General features: G+C 39.8%; 1 protein-coding gene across 1 annotated transcript; it reads right to left on the bottom strand.

Moving 5' to 3' along the window:
* Positions 1 to 459: 459 nt before the first annotated feature.
* LOC138624870 (cholesterol 7-desaturase nvd) lies at positions 460 to 13,139 on the bottom strand. The gene is made up of 7 exons (XM_069705440.1): positions 12,699 to 13,139; positions 6,595 to 6,783; positions 6,033 to 6,211; positions 5,641 to 5,766; positions 5,325 to 5,444; positions 3,388 to 3,564; positions 460 to 1,879 (listed from the first exon to the last, which is right to left on the bottom strand). Exons 1-7 carry the CDS (start codon positions 13,102 to 13,104, stop codon positions 1,718 to 1,720), a joined length of 1,359 nt encoding a protein of 452 aa, XP_069561541.1. The 5' UTR covers positions 13,105 to 13,139; the 3' UTR covers positions 460 to 1,717.
* Between the last annotated feature and the right edge of the window lie 328 nt (positions 13,140 to 13,467).

Genomic DNA, 13,467 nt, shown 5'->3' with positions numbered 1-13,467 from the left:
ACACCCATCTACACACTAATCAATGACAGGTACAGAGAGACGCCCATACGTGATGATGGCAGGATGTTGGTATGTCATGTGAAGCTCTTCAGCGGGCCTCCAAACTAATGGCTCAAATGTAAACAATGTGTACAACAAAAACATGAAACTTGGTTCAGACTTTCAGGTGTGAAAACAGCCAGTGTCTTATTCAGTTCAATTGAAGTGTAGGGACATTTTCTTTACATAATATTCAATTTGGATCTGTGTATTATAATTTCACAATCATTATCTAATCACATTCAAAGGATCACTCCATTATTTGTTTCCACTTTAACTGACATATTATTATTTAACTGACATATTATTATTTAACTGACGTATTATCAAGCGTGTGTTAGCGGAATAGTTGAACATTTATATACAGTATATATTTGTACTGTATATGAACAACAGATCATATGACTGCATGTTAGTTAAAAGTGTCATTCAGAGCTGCATGCAATACATGCACTCAGCAGTTTAATGGCACTTACTAAAAGTCTTGTCAGTCCTATGTAATACTATAAGTCTGAGAGATCAGGCAACAAATGGTGGAGTGCTCCTATAAGATGTCACTGCTGCAGCGGACTGATGAGTAATCTGAGATAGCGAACAAAAACCAAACACACCTGCGGCTGAGGCACAGGCGGAGGTGATTACAAATTCAGGTGATTACACATTCAAGATTTAAGGAACACACATCAGCTGAAAAAGGAACTCAATCACAAGGCTTAGTGTTTGAGAAAAATAGAGGTATATATGTAATTATAACAGTGCAGAGGAAAAAGGTTTTGACAATTTAGTGGTCTTGTTAAAGTTATAATAAAGAAAGTATGGGGGTCTCAGTATTGCTTGTTTTGCTTGGTTCATCAGAATTTCATATTTATGAGTTGAATTCACTCAGTCAATACTTCAGGCCAACGAGTCCTCCAACCCATACGACCATGTTTATTTTGTTTTGTTCCGACCCTCAAATATGACCCAAAGGAGTGTTCCATAAATTAGCGCCCCATTTAGGCACAAAATCCACTTGGGCTCGGGAAAGATAATGGCTTAAATTTAAATTATGGCACCGTGTCGTGCATTGAAGTTACTACTTCCTTTAAGTTATGCAACCTCCACCGTCATAGCAACAGTAAACAAGGCTTTAAAAAACTGTACCTACTTGTATTTTGGAACACAAAGTGAACAGCGGTATCCAGGAAGTCTGCTGCTGTGTTGAAGTATCCACCCAACACGCCTCCTGCTAACAATGAAAAACGTACATAATATAGATGTAATTTGAACTACGTCACTTCTTCATGACACCGGATTATCATTATTTATGTGACTGCGAGAGGTCTCTTAACTTTAAATTGAACTGTGGGTTGTAATAAGCTCCTTGAACAAAAAAAAAAACTATGTTTGTATTTCAGAGAAGAGTCTCCTTCAGCCACTTGGCTATATGAGACTTTAAATTCATAGCATCCTCTTTAATGAAAGGAAGTTTACACAGTTTAATAAGGAAGAGCTCAGGCTTTAAAAGAATGCATTGCCCCTTCACAGGAAGGTGAATTCAGGCCTCCTTCCCCCCTGTAATTTATTACACGTGACAGAATAAAATCAATGGTGGACACCTTTCTCTGAGTCGTCTGATTAATGTCCACCCTGACCTGACGTATTCTCTGCTGAGCCCTCTACCAGCAGTTCAGGAAGGTCAGAAGTCCAAAGTGTTGCGCTGGTACTGCAGCCGTGGGCTGTTCTCGCTGTAAAACTGACTGAACCAGCGCCGGTGCTTCTGGATGGCTGAATCCTCCTTCACCAGGAGAGGCTTGGAGACATACTTCTTATTGTTCCAGATCATCACGTCGCGCTCAAACTGGACACAAAAATTTAAAAAAAAAACAGCAGAGGGTCACTGGACAGGATTGTAAATGAGCCTCAAAAAGCCCAGAATATTGATTTATATTGAGAAACGTGATTCACCTCATAGGAAATGTGTATTTTCATACTTCTCCACTCATCCACTAACCTAATTTACTTCCTCGGAGCATTTGATAATCAAGCAAGACAAGATTTTCACTTAAGTAGGACCAAAAATTAAATAATAATAACCGTACTGCTGTCTCACTGCATTCAATTATTATAATTTCTCAGCAGGGATTTTACTGTGAAGTGTTGTTGATTAAATGTCACTGTACAGTAACTCCAGCTGCTGAGATTTGGCATTTTAGTACAAACTGCCTGTCTCGAACGGTCTTCTAAAATGAGTTTTCTCTGGTGTCAGTACAACATGGAGAAACACAAAGACAAAATAATTAAATAAAGAATACATTCTTTGAAGATGGAAAGCCTCTATCTTGTGTCTTCGTGTTTCATCAACTTTATCTTTAAAAACTAATACACTTATTATGGTTGAATTTCTCAGGTAGTTTTAGTGGGCACCCACTCTGGGGCATTAAACTGTAGTTTACATTTTGAGCCAAATTATACGTTTTCCTGTCTGTTAAAACAACAGTGACTGTGTTTCTTCACCACTCAGCTAATTATCAAGTTTAATGAGGACTATTGACACCTCTTCTGTGACTGTGTGGTGTCACTTCTGTTGACAACGTGGAAGCAGAATTAAACCAAAGGCAGAGTGGGAGTCAAATGCACTCTGTGAACTCTCCATATCAGAGCAATAATAAATTATTAACATTAACGATAATAGTTGTGATGTCTACACCCAAAAAAAAACGTATACAAGGTGCAATCAAAAAGTTCCATGACTGCTCCTGTTGCGCATGAGTGTGCATGAACCAGGACAAAGAAATAACTTCTGTGGGTAAGTACTCCGAGTTACATCGATTTATCAACACCAGAACCTGTGTAACCTAGTTTTTGTGGCCACTGACTTAATTGCGATGTCACCATGGACCTAAAACTTTTGTGTAACATATTTGGAAGCATAAAGAAGTTGCAGGGCGCCAAAACTAGTCAGTAGGGGAGTCTGGGAGCGACGATTGTCTTGTCGCAAGTCAAAATTGTATCTTGATCTCTGCTCAAGTTCATGGAGAAACTGGAGACACAACCAGACCACTCCTCACAAAAATAGGTTTAACACGGGTACCGATGTTGATCAAGCAACGTAACTTGGAATACTTGCTCGTGTAAGTCACTGCTTCCCCGTGCACATTACTGTGCTGCAATCTGTGCAGGCACAACAGCAACAGTCTCAGAACATTTGGATCCCACCTCACAACAGCCTGCTGCTGCTATAACCAAGTGAACAATAAGCTAAAAGACAATTTACTTATTTATTCAGATAGCACAGTATAACAGTGGAGTGGCAGCACAAACAGTATGCGAACATCTGAAGACTACAGTCTGGTACAGTGATCGTACCTGAATGCATTCTGCTTTGAGGATGAATTTGGGCACCAGAGGTGGGATGTTCGACTGGTAAAAGATAATGTGAGACACACACTGCAGCAGAGGCTCAACTGGAGTAACACAATGCATGATTACACCGCAGCCCAAGAAACTGTGGTTGAACAGCAGGAACACCACTCCTGGACCCACCTGAAACATACAGACGTGTCATAATTCAAACCTCCTTATTCATATATGGAAATACTGGATGCAAACATGTACAGAGGTGTGCATTATTTGAGGTTATTGACAAGACTGTTATGTATGTTTATGCAATAAGGATTGATTCATTATTTACATTTATTAGCAGTTAAATCAAATATATTTTGTGTCATTTAACATTAAGCTCCTTTTACATAATATTTCATGTGTAAAAAGCAACAGTTTGTTGATCAGACCTGCCAGTCATTTAGGAAAATGCAGTTACACGCATGGTTGAGCCCAATAATGCTGCTGACCGCCCTTTCCTGCCTGTATTAGAGAAACTATACCCCGCCAGCAACATTTGTATCGGGTTGTATGAGAGTAGTGGCTTCAGGGTCCAATTATTCAACCAGGCAAGATAAAAAGGCACAAACTGCACAATCGTTGGCCAACTAAAGAATAGTGTGTGTTTTTGCATCAGCATTTCTCTCCTATTGCAATACTGATCAGGCTACCAGTGATCCACATTGGCGATGATTGGAGATTTTTAGTCCAGCTGGTTTTGTAAAAAAACAGTTTTATCAAGCCCATCCTCATACCAAAAATGACAACATTGGTCTGTTGTTGAAGTCTGTAAAGCAAACTATATTTAGTTATTGTGATCTCTAGTGATTGTGCTAATTATGACAGGAGCAGTCACAAACATAGTTGATCCCCCACAAAACATGATCTTTTCCTAAACCTAACCAAGTGGTTTTAACTATGACAATTTCACAATGTTAAGTACATGTTTACTGTTGTTACCATGACAACAAAGGTATAGCATACCTGTTGCTGGCACTCTCCAAATGTCAAATGAGGTGTGAAGATGTTATGGTCCTGTAGAAGGCGCTTAAAAATGCTCACGTCACACACCGTGTTCAGACCAAATGTGAAGTAAATTAGTCCCGTGGAGCAACAAAGTCAAACCAAAGGACATTCGCTTCGCATTTGGTCTGAACACACAAGATAGACCTGATTTAAAAATGGACGTGGTCTCCCGGTCTCAAAAGTAAAGCCAATGTGGAAGTGCTTTGAAGCGCAATACCACTGAGCGTCACTAGGGGCTGGCTCCAAAAAAAAAAAAACTTTGGCTCCAACAGAATCCCATTCAAATTCTCTCATTAAATACAAAGTCAATACATTTTTTCCACAAGCCATCATGGTGTCATTGTCTAAATCACCCCCTTCTGATCAGTGTTCAGTTGATTCTTCTAAAACTAATCCCATAATAAGTCAGGCCTCAAAGAGAGGGATGTCTGAAGGACCGTCCAAATATTGGTACTTTAGGCTCCAAAAAAAACAAGAAAGTGATGACTAAGAGGCCAGACGCCAGGCTTCAAAATAGCCGTTCACAAACCATTTGGCTCATATACTGTACGTCATTATGGAAAGTCATTGGGTATCAACCCACTGTGTCGTTTCTGTAGGAGGGTGTGAAGTAAACATATGCAGTCAATGTCCTTTTATCTCCACGTTGTTTCAGTAAACCTGCTGTGTTTTGACTATAACTCCTTATAGCTTTGTTTCTTCAAAACAGCCAGAAGCCATGACAGGCTTTACTTCTTATCTAAACTGAAAGCCATCTAAAGAAACACAGGTCTGAGCCGTATTTAAGTAAGTGAAATCCCTTTTAATTTTAACAGAATTATAGATGAGATCATTCATTTGTCTGTAACTTTGAATTAATGAGCAAACAGCATTCCTCCTTTGACCTTTCTATGTACCTGTCTGGCCACAACATGAACATCCAGCAGAGGCCAGTGACATCCGAACACACTGAGCGCATGTTTCACCAACATCTGAGAACAATGCTTGTTGGGCTTTGACTCTGGTTCCCATTGAGCCTGAAAGAAACACAGATAACATACAGATATTGGTTACTAAAACCATCAAGCTCACTATAAGAAATGAGCAGGTAATGATGTTCAGTATGTTAGCGTGCTAATATTTGCTAATTAGAATAAAACAAAGTAAAACTGGCACAGATGTAAAAGAACGTCTCATTTAGTTTAATTTTTTTTTAGTTCAGAAAAGCTTTACCTTCCAGTCATGTCGCAAAAATTCCCAGGTTTTGCTGTTGGTGTATCGCAGATCGACTCCGCTGACGATGCCGGGGGTGTGCAGGTGAGCCAGGTGAGCCAAGTCTGCTGCATTTTCAGGAATCTCCTACATGAAAGGGAAGAAACATGACACATCCTCGTGATCCCAGTTTGATTCTGTGTTTATGTGCATCACAGAAAGCGGCTCTTCTGAGGATTCAAAGGAAACAGTTACGGGATGCTCCTTTTCCCTCCCTCCTGTGTACTCAGTGATGTCTGCCTAAACTGTGCCGATCATTTATGTTAACGACAAAACATCTTTTCATCGTCAAACGAACAACATCATTTTCATTCTGCAGACATAAAAACACATCCAAACACGCGTTCACCTACCTCTATGTGAGCGTTGATGAAATGCTCAGTTCTCCCCCGATAGACCCACTGGCCCGTTGTAATCTCCTGCTGCTCAGGGACGGCCCACTGAGGTTCGTCTCCATCGCAGTGAAACCAAACCAGCACCTGCCTGTTGACCTCGCAGCAGGGCCAGCAGCGCACGTTGGCGAACTCTGGCACTGAAGGACAAATGAAAATCAGAATCATAGCCACATTAATCAGGATGTACTGTATACAGGGACATGTTTTTTGGTTGTTGTTTTTTTTATTCTCCTAACAGTGCTGTCTACGACCAACAAATAATGCTCGTGTATTGATTTGTTAAATTACATGATATCTTAGGTCATTTACTGAACATATCCCTGGTCCCCAGAGGATATAACCAGCAAATTCATCAGCAAATAATCACCTTCAGGAACCTTTTTTGTTTAAAACTGTGAATTATTTTCTGTCAAGGTTCCATGACACTGAGACATATAATAACAGCAAGTGATTTCCTCCATGTGACGTGCTTTTAGTAGAATGACATTGCCATCCCTTGGACATGACCTTCATTTCATACCTTTTTCTGAATAGGGAACTTTCACACACTTGCCATCGTCCCCCTGAAACTGCCATCCGTGAAATGGGCACTCGATGCAACTTCCCAACACCCGTCCTCCCACAGCCAGGTTGGCACCCAGGTGAGGGCAGTAGGCATCGAGCACGTAGGCCTTCCCATCCTGGCCCCGAAACACAGCCAACTGCTCACCTAGACAGATGAAGAATAATAATAATAATAATAATACATTTTATTTGTATACCACCTGGCCCTGTGATGGACTGGCGATCTGTCCAGGGTGAACCCTGCCTTTGCCCAATGTGAGCTGGGATAGGCTCCAGCCCCCTCCCCCCCCCCGTGACCCTGTTCAGGATAAAGCGGGTATAGATAATGGATGGATGGATGTATCCCACCTTTCATACAAGTAAAGCTCAAAGTGCTTCATGAATGTCATGAATGAAAAGTAGAGTCAGGGTTTTAAAACACGGTCTGAAATGAGCTGCCAGTAATGAAGATTGTGGGAAAAAAAACGTATTGGTCATCTGGATTTTAAAAACAGACAAAATGATGACTCATTTTACATTTCATACAATTAGAAGTCAGTATATAGTGACCCAGGCTGCAAAGCTACAGAGAGAAATGCAATGTTACTGTGCAGTACATTAGAGGAAGGAACAACAAGCATGCAGCCCATGCAGCATATTTCTTAGAACATTTTCCTTGTCACCCAATTGAGCAAATTTTGAGGCGAGACACTGACAAACAAGCTGAATGTGCATTTGTCAATGTACTGTGATGATAGATAGAAAAACATCCAAATCCTCCCAGTAATAAACCGGTGAAATATTTCCACAGATTATTAATACTATGCTAAATCTCACTTCTTCTAACGCATGTCTTTGTGAGAGTAACTAATAAATAACAACTTTTGTTATTGTTTCATGAATCATTAAAGCCTCTGATGGAAGAATTTGTATGCGATTTTAACATGTTTAGATGTTTGTAGGAATTGAGGTAATTTACAGGGAAAGTTGTTGGAGTCTATGCATGTTGTGTTGGGGGTTCAATGCACATCAATATCTACCCCAATGTATTTTATAATACTAACACTAGGGGGCACCAAAATCACAAATGTTCAGATCCCTCACATAGTGGCTTCAAACAGATATTTAAATGCTTATGTTGCCTTTGTCACCTGTATCCCCCTGTTTGTCTTTCTGGTGTGCACACTGAATTCAGACACCACATCTGGAATATCTCCTGCATTTGGCCTGACTTTTAGCTCACATATGGACTTTCAGCAGTGCTCAGATTGAATCAGGATTTGTGCAAGCTGGGCAACTGTGGTTTAGAGTAACCACTGAGAAAGCTCCACCAGTGCTGAGTCAGGGTACTACAGAATTCTAAGAAATCCAAAATAAGGCTCCTCCAAATGAGGAGTGACACAGCACCGCACTGCTGCCCCCAGGCTGTAGTGAGGCAGAACTCAACCACAGCATAACGTATGAGAGGAGCGCAAGGGAAAAGACGCACGAGGTGAAACTTTATATATGATGTAAACGGATGATAGCAGAGAAAAGTTAGGAGGGTGACACTGCAGCAGCAGATTACAGCAGGATGCAGATCCTGCACAGACACCAAGGTCTACATTTGGGTCAGCATAATTATTTCAGGGACTGCAGGGAGAAACACAGAAGTAAAACAAAATGTATCTACTGTACATACTGAGCATCATGGACATCGAAGTATGCATGTTTTTTTTTCTAGGAAAACATTCTGCACTCTAAATAGTGTTTTCCAGCATGCCAACACGCCCTGGTGGTTCTCTGGCAATCACTCGTTCCCATATTGGCAACCAGGGCTCTGCATCACACTTGTAGTGTGTAGGAGTTCTACAAAGCTGCCACACTGGCGCTCACAGTAAGATATCCAAAGTACGGTCAACCAACGTGTGATCGAGAACTTCAGTTAACTTCAATCATTTAAAATGTTACACAGTCTTACAGTAATTCTTGACTGTGGAAATGGTCGCAAATATTCACACATTCTTCAATTGGCTTTGATCCGTTGTCATGGAGATGTTGATACGAGCTCAGTAGCTGTTACTGTACCACTTCAAGTTACTCTAAAACCCAACTGAAAGCTCTGAAAAAAGCTAGTAAGAGGCCCGTGAGTTGGAATTGTTTCGTCAAAAATGATCTGATGAATGAATTAGTCATTAGAAAATGAAACACAGTTCAGATTGTTTGCAGTACCAGTTATTTATCAAGGAAAAATACCAAAAGATTTACTGTGAGATGAGTAGATTTGATGCTTTTTTTTTTTTAATATTTGGATTTTGGACTGTTGTTCACACAAAACAAGTAATCTGAAGACATCCCTCCGGGCTATGGAAACTTTTGTTGATATATTCTCTGATCTTATTTTCATATCTTAAAAATTCAATCAGCCAATTGAAGGAATAGCTTATAGATCCAATTGGTGCTAAAGATGACAATTAGTTCCAACTATGCACTGAATCAGTCTCACTCAGGATCTTTGTCAGGTATGAAACCTTTCATATGCTGTTTGTTGGTGGATTTACGGCATGCGATGTGACAGATGAAAGCTCTGCACGCTCTTTGAAACCTTTTTCAACTCAAACTCAAAGAAACTCTCTGAAGAGATCAAACAGTGCCACGGCATATCAAGACCCAGGAAACAAATTAAAAATGCGAAACACATATTTGATTAAATTAGCGATAAATCACAGCATGAAATACATTTAAACTTTGGGCTGCTACAGCACGGACACATACAGTATATGTGACACAGGGAAAGCGTCTAAGCTGTCAGTGATGAGGTTGTCATTATTGATCCTAGAGAAACCTCTCCATTTACAGTAAACACTGAATCAAAGCAGTCAGCTCATGCTCATACATCAGAATTGATATTAGAGACAGATCTTCATGATATAATATGATCAACATTAGCAAAAAATTGACTGAGGAAGGTTAAACTTCATGTTTTCAAATGAAGATTTTGCTGCAAATAACCAATTTATTCTGTTATTAGGAACAGCAAAAGGCTATAAACAATCAGAAGATGATTCCTCTGAAATTATAATACTGTGTATTTGTATTTTATTGACACAAATACAAGTTGGTTAAAAGAATAAATAAGAAAATTATTGGCACAAAAACTGATCAAGTAAATAACCTCTTTGCCTCTATGTGTTGATTCTATATGTAAAAGTAACCATTACGTCTGCCTCAATGACACCTTGAAATTCAAACACGCAGGTCAAAGCTTGTGTTTGAGCTTTTGTTCCAAAAGAAAGCTGTCACTAAAGTTACTAAGCACCCTAACGCGTTAACTACCCTAACAAAGACTTGGCCATTGTGTTTGAAATGTATATTTATACTCTGAATACCAATACAACTTTGTAATATAAGCTTGTCTCTTCTATCGTGGCAACAAAGCCCTGTTGAGCTGGCCAACATTGGGGTTGTGGAGAGGACAGCAGTGGCCAATAAAACCTAAAGAACTACAAATGTGCTGTTTATTCTTTATTTGATGAAAGCTTTTAGTAAGACATAGTTTCCTTAATATTTTGATTATGTTGAATGTTATTGAGCTTTGGTAACTGATTTGTGTGACATATTCCACATCTACATGACTACCTTTTGGAAATTCAGCTCTTGATTATTGAGAGAAGGTAACCCTGAGTAACCCTGAAGGACATGGCTGGATTAACCTCCCACGGGGGGCCCTGGTTCAAACATTTCTTGCTGAACCCCTTCTGATCTCCACTGTTGATGTAAGTTCCCCATGCATCCAAAACATATGAGTAATCTAAAGATTAAAAAAAATGATAAGTGAAATGACAAAAATGTATTTGTAACAATTTTGAGTTCTGTTTATTTATCAAATTGTAAATTCTTAAGTAACAATGATTTTACCAGCTTTTTAAAAGTGAAGGTTTGATTACATATTCACATAGAGCTGCAACAATTAGTTGATTAATCAACCACTTACATGATAAAAATTAAATCAGTGCCTACTATTTTGACAATTGATTAATCAGTCATGTTTTAATTAAGAAAAATGTAAATTCTCTGATAACTAAAGGCTTTTCAGGCTTTATCTCGGGCACCTTAAGAAACACTAGTGAACTATTTTCACCATTTTCGGACACTTTAAAGACCAAACAATTAGTTCATTAATTGAGTAAATAACTAACAGATTCTTCGGTAGTGAAAAAGATTATTAGTTGCAGCCCAATATTGATGATATATCCATTATTAATAATAATGTCTAATAAATACATTGTAAACCCAAAATGGAGTAAACCCCTGGTCAATTAATCCAACCTGGGGATCCTCATCTTGTTTAAGGACACTTGTGGCTACAACCTCCAATAACATCTGAGTATAAAATCTTGGTGTCATCATGAAATCTGAGTTAAACCTTTGCAGCAACCCAATAAATGAGAGAACTCTTGTCCACAGAAGACCGGAAGAAATGTGTCCCTATTAGGACTACAACACATTTCTGATTAGCTTTTACCTTTGATCCAAAGTTCAAATAAACCAGGAGAGGCAGCATTTCAAACTTTATATTTTAAACAGTGGTGAAAAAGACTCTCGTGGTCAGGTGCAGGATAATAAAGTCTGGTTCTGCATCTCCAGCATCACCTGGTGATCACCTTACCTACCCTGTCTTTATAGTTCAGACATCGTACTTTAATTTATCTACTTGGGGGCCTTTTACCAACTGCTGGCCTCATTTACCAAACTTTTACTTGCAATTCAAGCATGTACAAATAAACCCTCCATCCCTTAGATCCAACAATTTTAAGGTTCTGATTCCTATTCAGTGTCAATCACATTCAGCATCTACCTCCCTTCCTATGCCAGTTAATTTCAGCTTCCTTAATGTACGGTCATTAGTGAACAAAACTTTTTATTTTGAATGATCTTATTACCTCTAACAACATTGACCTTTTTATGTTTGGCCATAGATGATACTGTCACATAGAGTAGGTAGAAACATCACCTCCTGGCTTCTCATTTTTTAAACAAGCCCAGAGACTCAGTCAGGGGAGGCGGTGTGGCAGTGTTCTACAAAAACTGCTTCAAATGCTCAGTGATTGACCTGGGCATATTCTCATTGTTTGAGTACCTGTGTTTTCTCCTAAGAGATCCTATTGAAACTTTGTGTATTTTAGTCTACAGACCGCCAAAATCATCTGGTTTTATTAATTAATTTGATGAGCTGCTTTCCATCATCGTGCCAAAATACCAAACTACCCTGATTTTAGGTGAGTTTAACATCCATGTCTGCTGTCCTGACAATGCCTTAACCAAAGCCTTCTTAAAGCTAGTTGATACTTTTAATTTACCGCGGGCTCTAACAGGACCCACACACAATAACTTGATTTTGTATCAGGGCATCAGGATCATTGACGTTATATGCCAATATATACAGACCTGAACAAATTGAGAATTTGACAAAAAAAATGTCAATCAAGTAGTGAGGATGGCAACAGCAGTTGTACAGCCTTTTCTTAAAAAACACTACACTCGATCCTGACACTGAATCATTCCCGGCCAATCTCTAAACTCCCATTTTTTGCAAAGGTCAAAATTAGGTAATTCCTATCCCCCAATAACCTAGAAACAGTAAGACTGGCAGGGGGCTGTCGCCTAAATATATAGCAGACCTCCTGTTCCCTTAGGAGCATACATGCAACCTGAGATCCTCTGGTAGGTCGTTCTTGGCCATGCCCGAACTAACCATAAAACTAAAGGTGGCCAGGCGTTTTCTGTTCGGGCCCCTCAGTTATGGAACGACCTGCAGTTTTCTTTTAAATCACTCTTAAAAACTAATTATTTTAGACTTTACTTTTGTTGACCGCCTTTTTATTGATTCACTGTCTGTTTTATTTTTGTTGTATTTTATCATTATATTTTATACTGTTGCACATTGTGTTTTAAATGTATGTAAAGCGCTTTGTAACTTGTTTTTGAAAAGCACTATAGGAATAAAGTTATTATTATCATCATTATTATTATTATTATATACACAATATGGCATATTATCTATTCAAAGTATGAATGCAATAGACTATCTATTAATCATACCTAGAACAGAGACATTTTTGACCTCGCCCCTCTCCAGCAGGTGTGAGTCCACCACCCGGTACCAGCCGTTCGGGTAGACCGGAGGCAGCTCTCCGATCTTCCTCCTGCGTCGGACGTCGTTTGCAGCCTGCGCTCTGCTGCGCCCGTCCTCGATGATGTAGCCCACATCATCGAGCGCCCGGAGCAGCTCCAGGGGGCAAAAGATCAGCCGGTACAGCCAGAGCATGGCGAGAGGGGACAGCCCTGCGATGAGGCAGAGAAGAGCCCGCGCTGCAGCATCGTGCAGCCTCGTTTCGCTCCATATCAGGTACCCGCTGCCCTCTGACTCCAGGGGGTCTCCGGCTCGTGTGGCAAGCATTGCACCTACTGCCAATGCAATGACAGCAGCCGTCTTTGCACTGCACATTTCCCGACTGTCCTCTGCGGATTTAAATTAGTGTCGACACCTTCTGCTCACTTGCAAAGTGTCAGGGTTACTTTATAAAGAACAGAGTTGAGCGCATTGACACTGGACAGAAATCTAAGCCACACCCGGTGTTTTCTGAAACACTCAACAACCCTTTATTTATAGGCTTGTCTTTGTCTGAGGGGATGGGTCAACACTATTGTTTAAAATATCATTGTCTGGGCCTAAACCAGGATGGTTATGTCCACCGACATTTGACCACACAGCGGGTAAAGTGTGTATTGACAGTGTTAGCTGATCTGAATTCTCACAATTGATTACTACAACACACTGAGTAACTGCACAACAGTTACTGTAGGTCAG

Source organism: Brachyistius frenatus, unplaced genomic scaffold, assembly GCF_029030835.1.
Source record: "Brachyistius frenatus isolate BFR_SWC_R1_liver_20210118 unplaced genomic scaffold, ASM2903083v1 Contig_3, whole genome shotgun sequence".
In the NCBI taxonomy this organism is placed as follows: Eukaryota; Metazoa; Chordata; class Actinopteri; family Embiotocidae; genus Brachyistius; species Brachyistius frenatus.
Note: the sequence above shows the minus strand (reverse complement) of the source record. Positions and strands in the feature narration are given on the sequence as shown.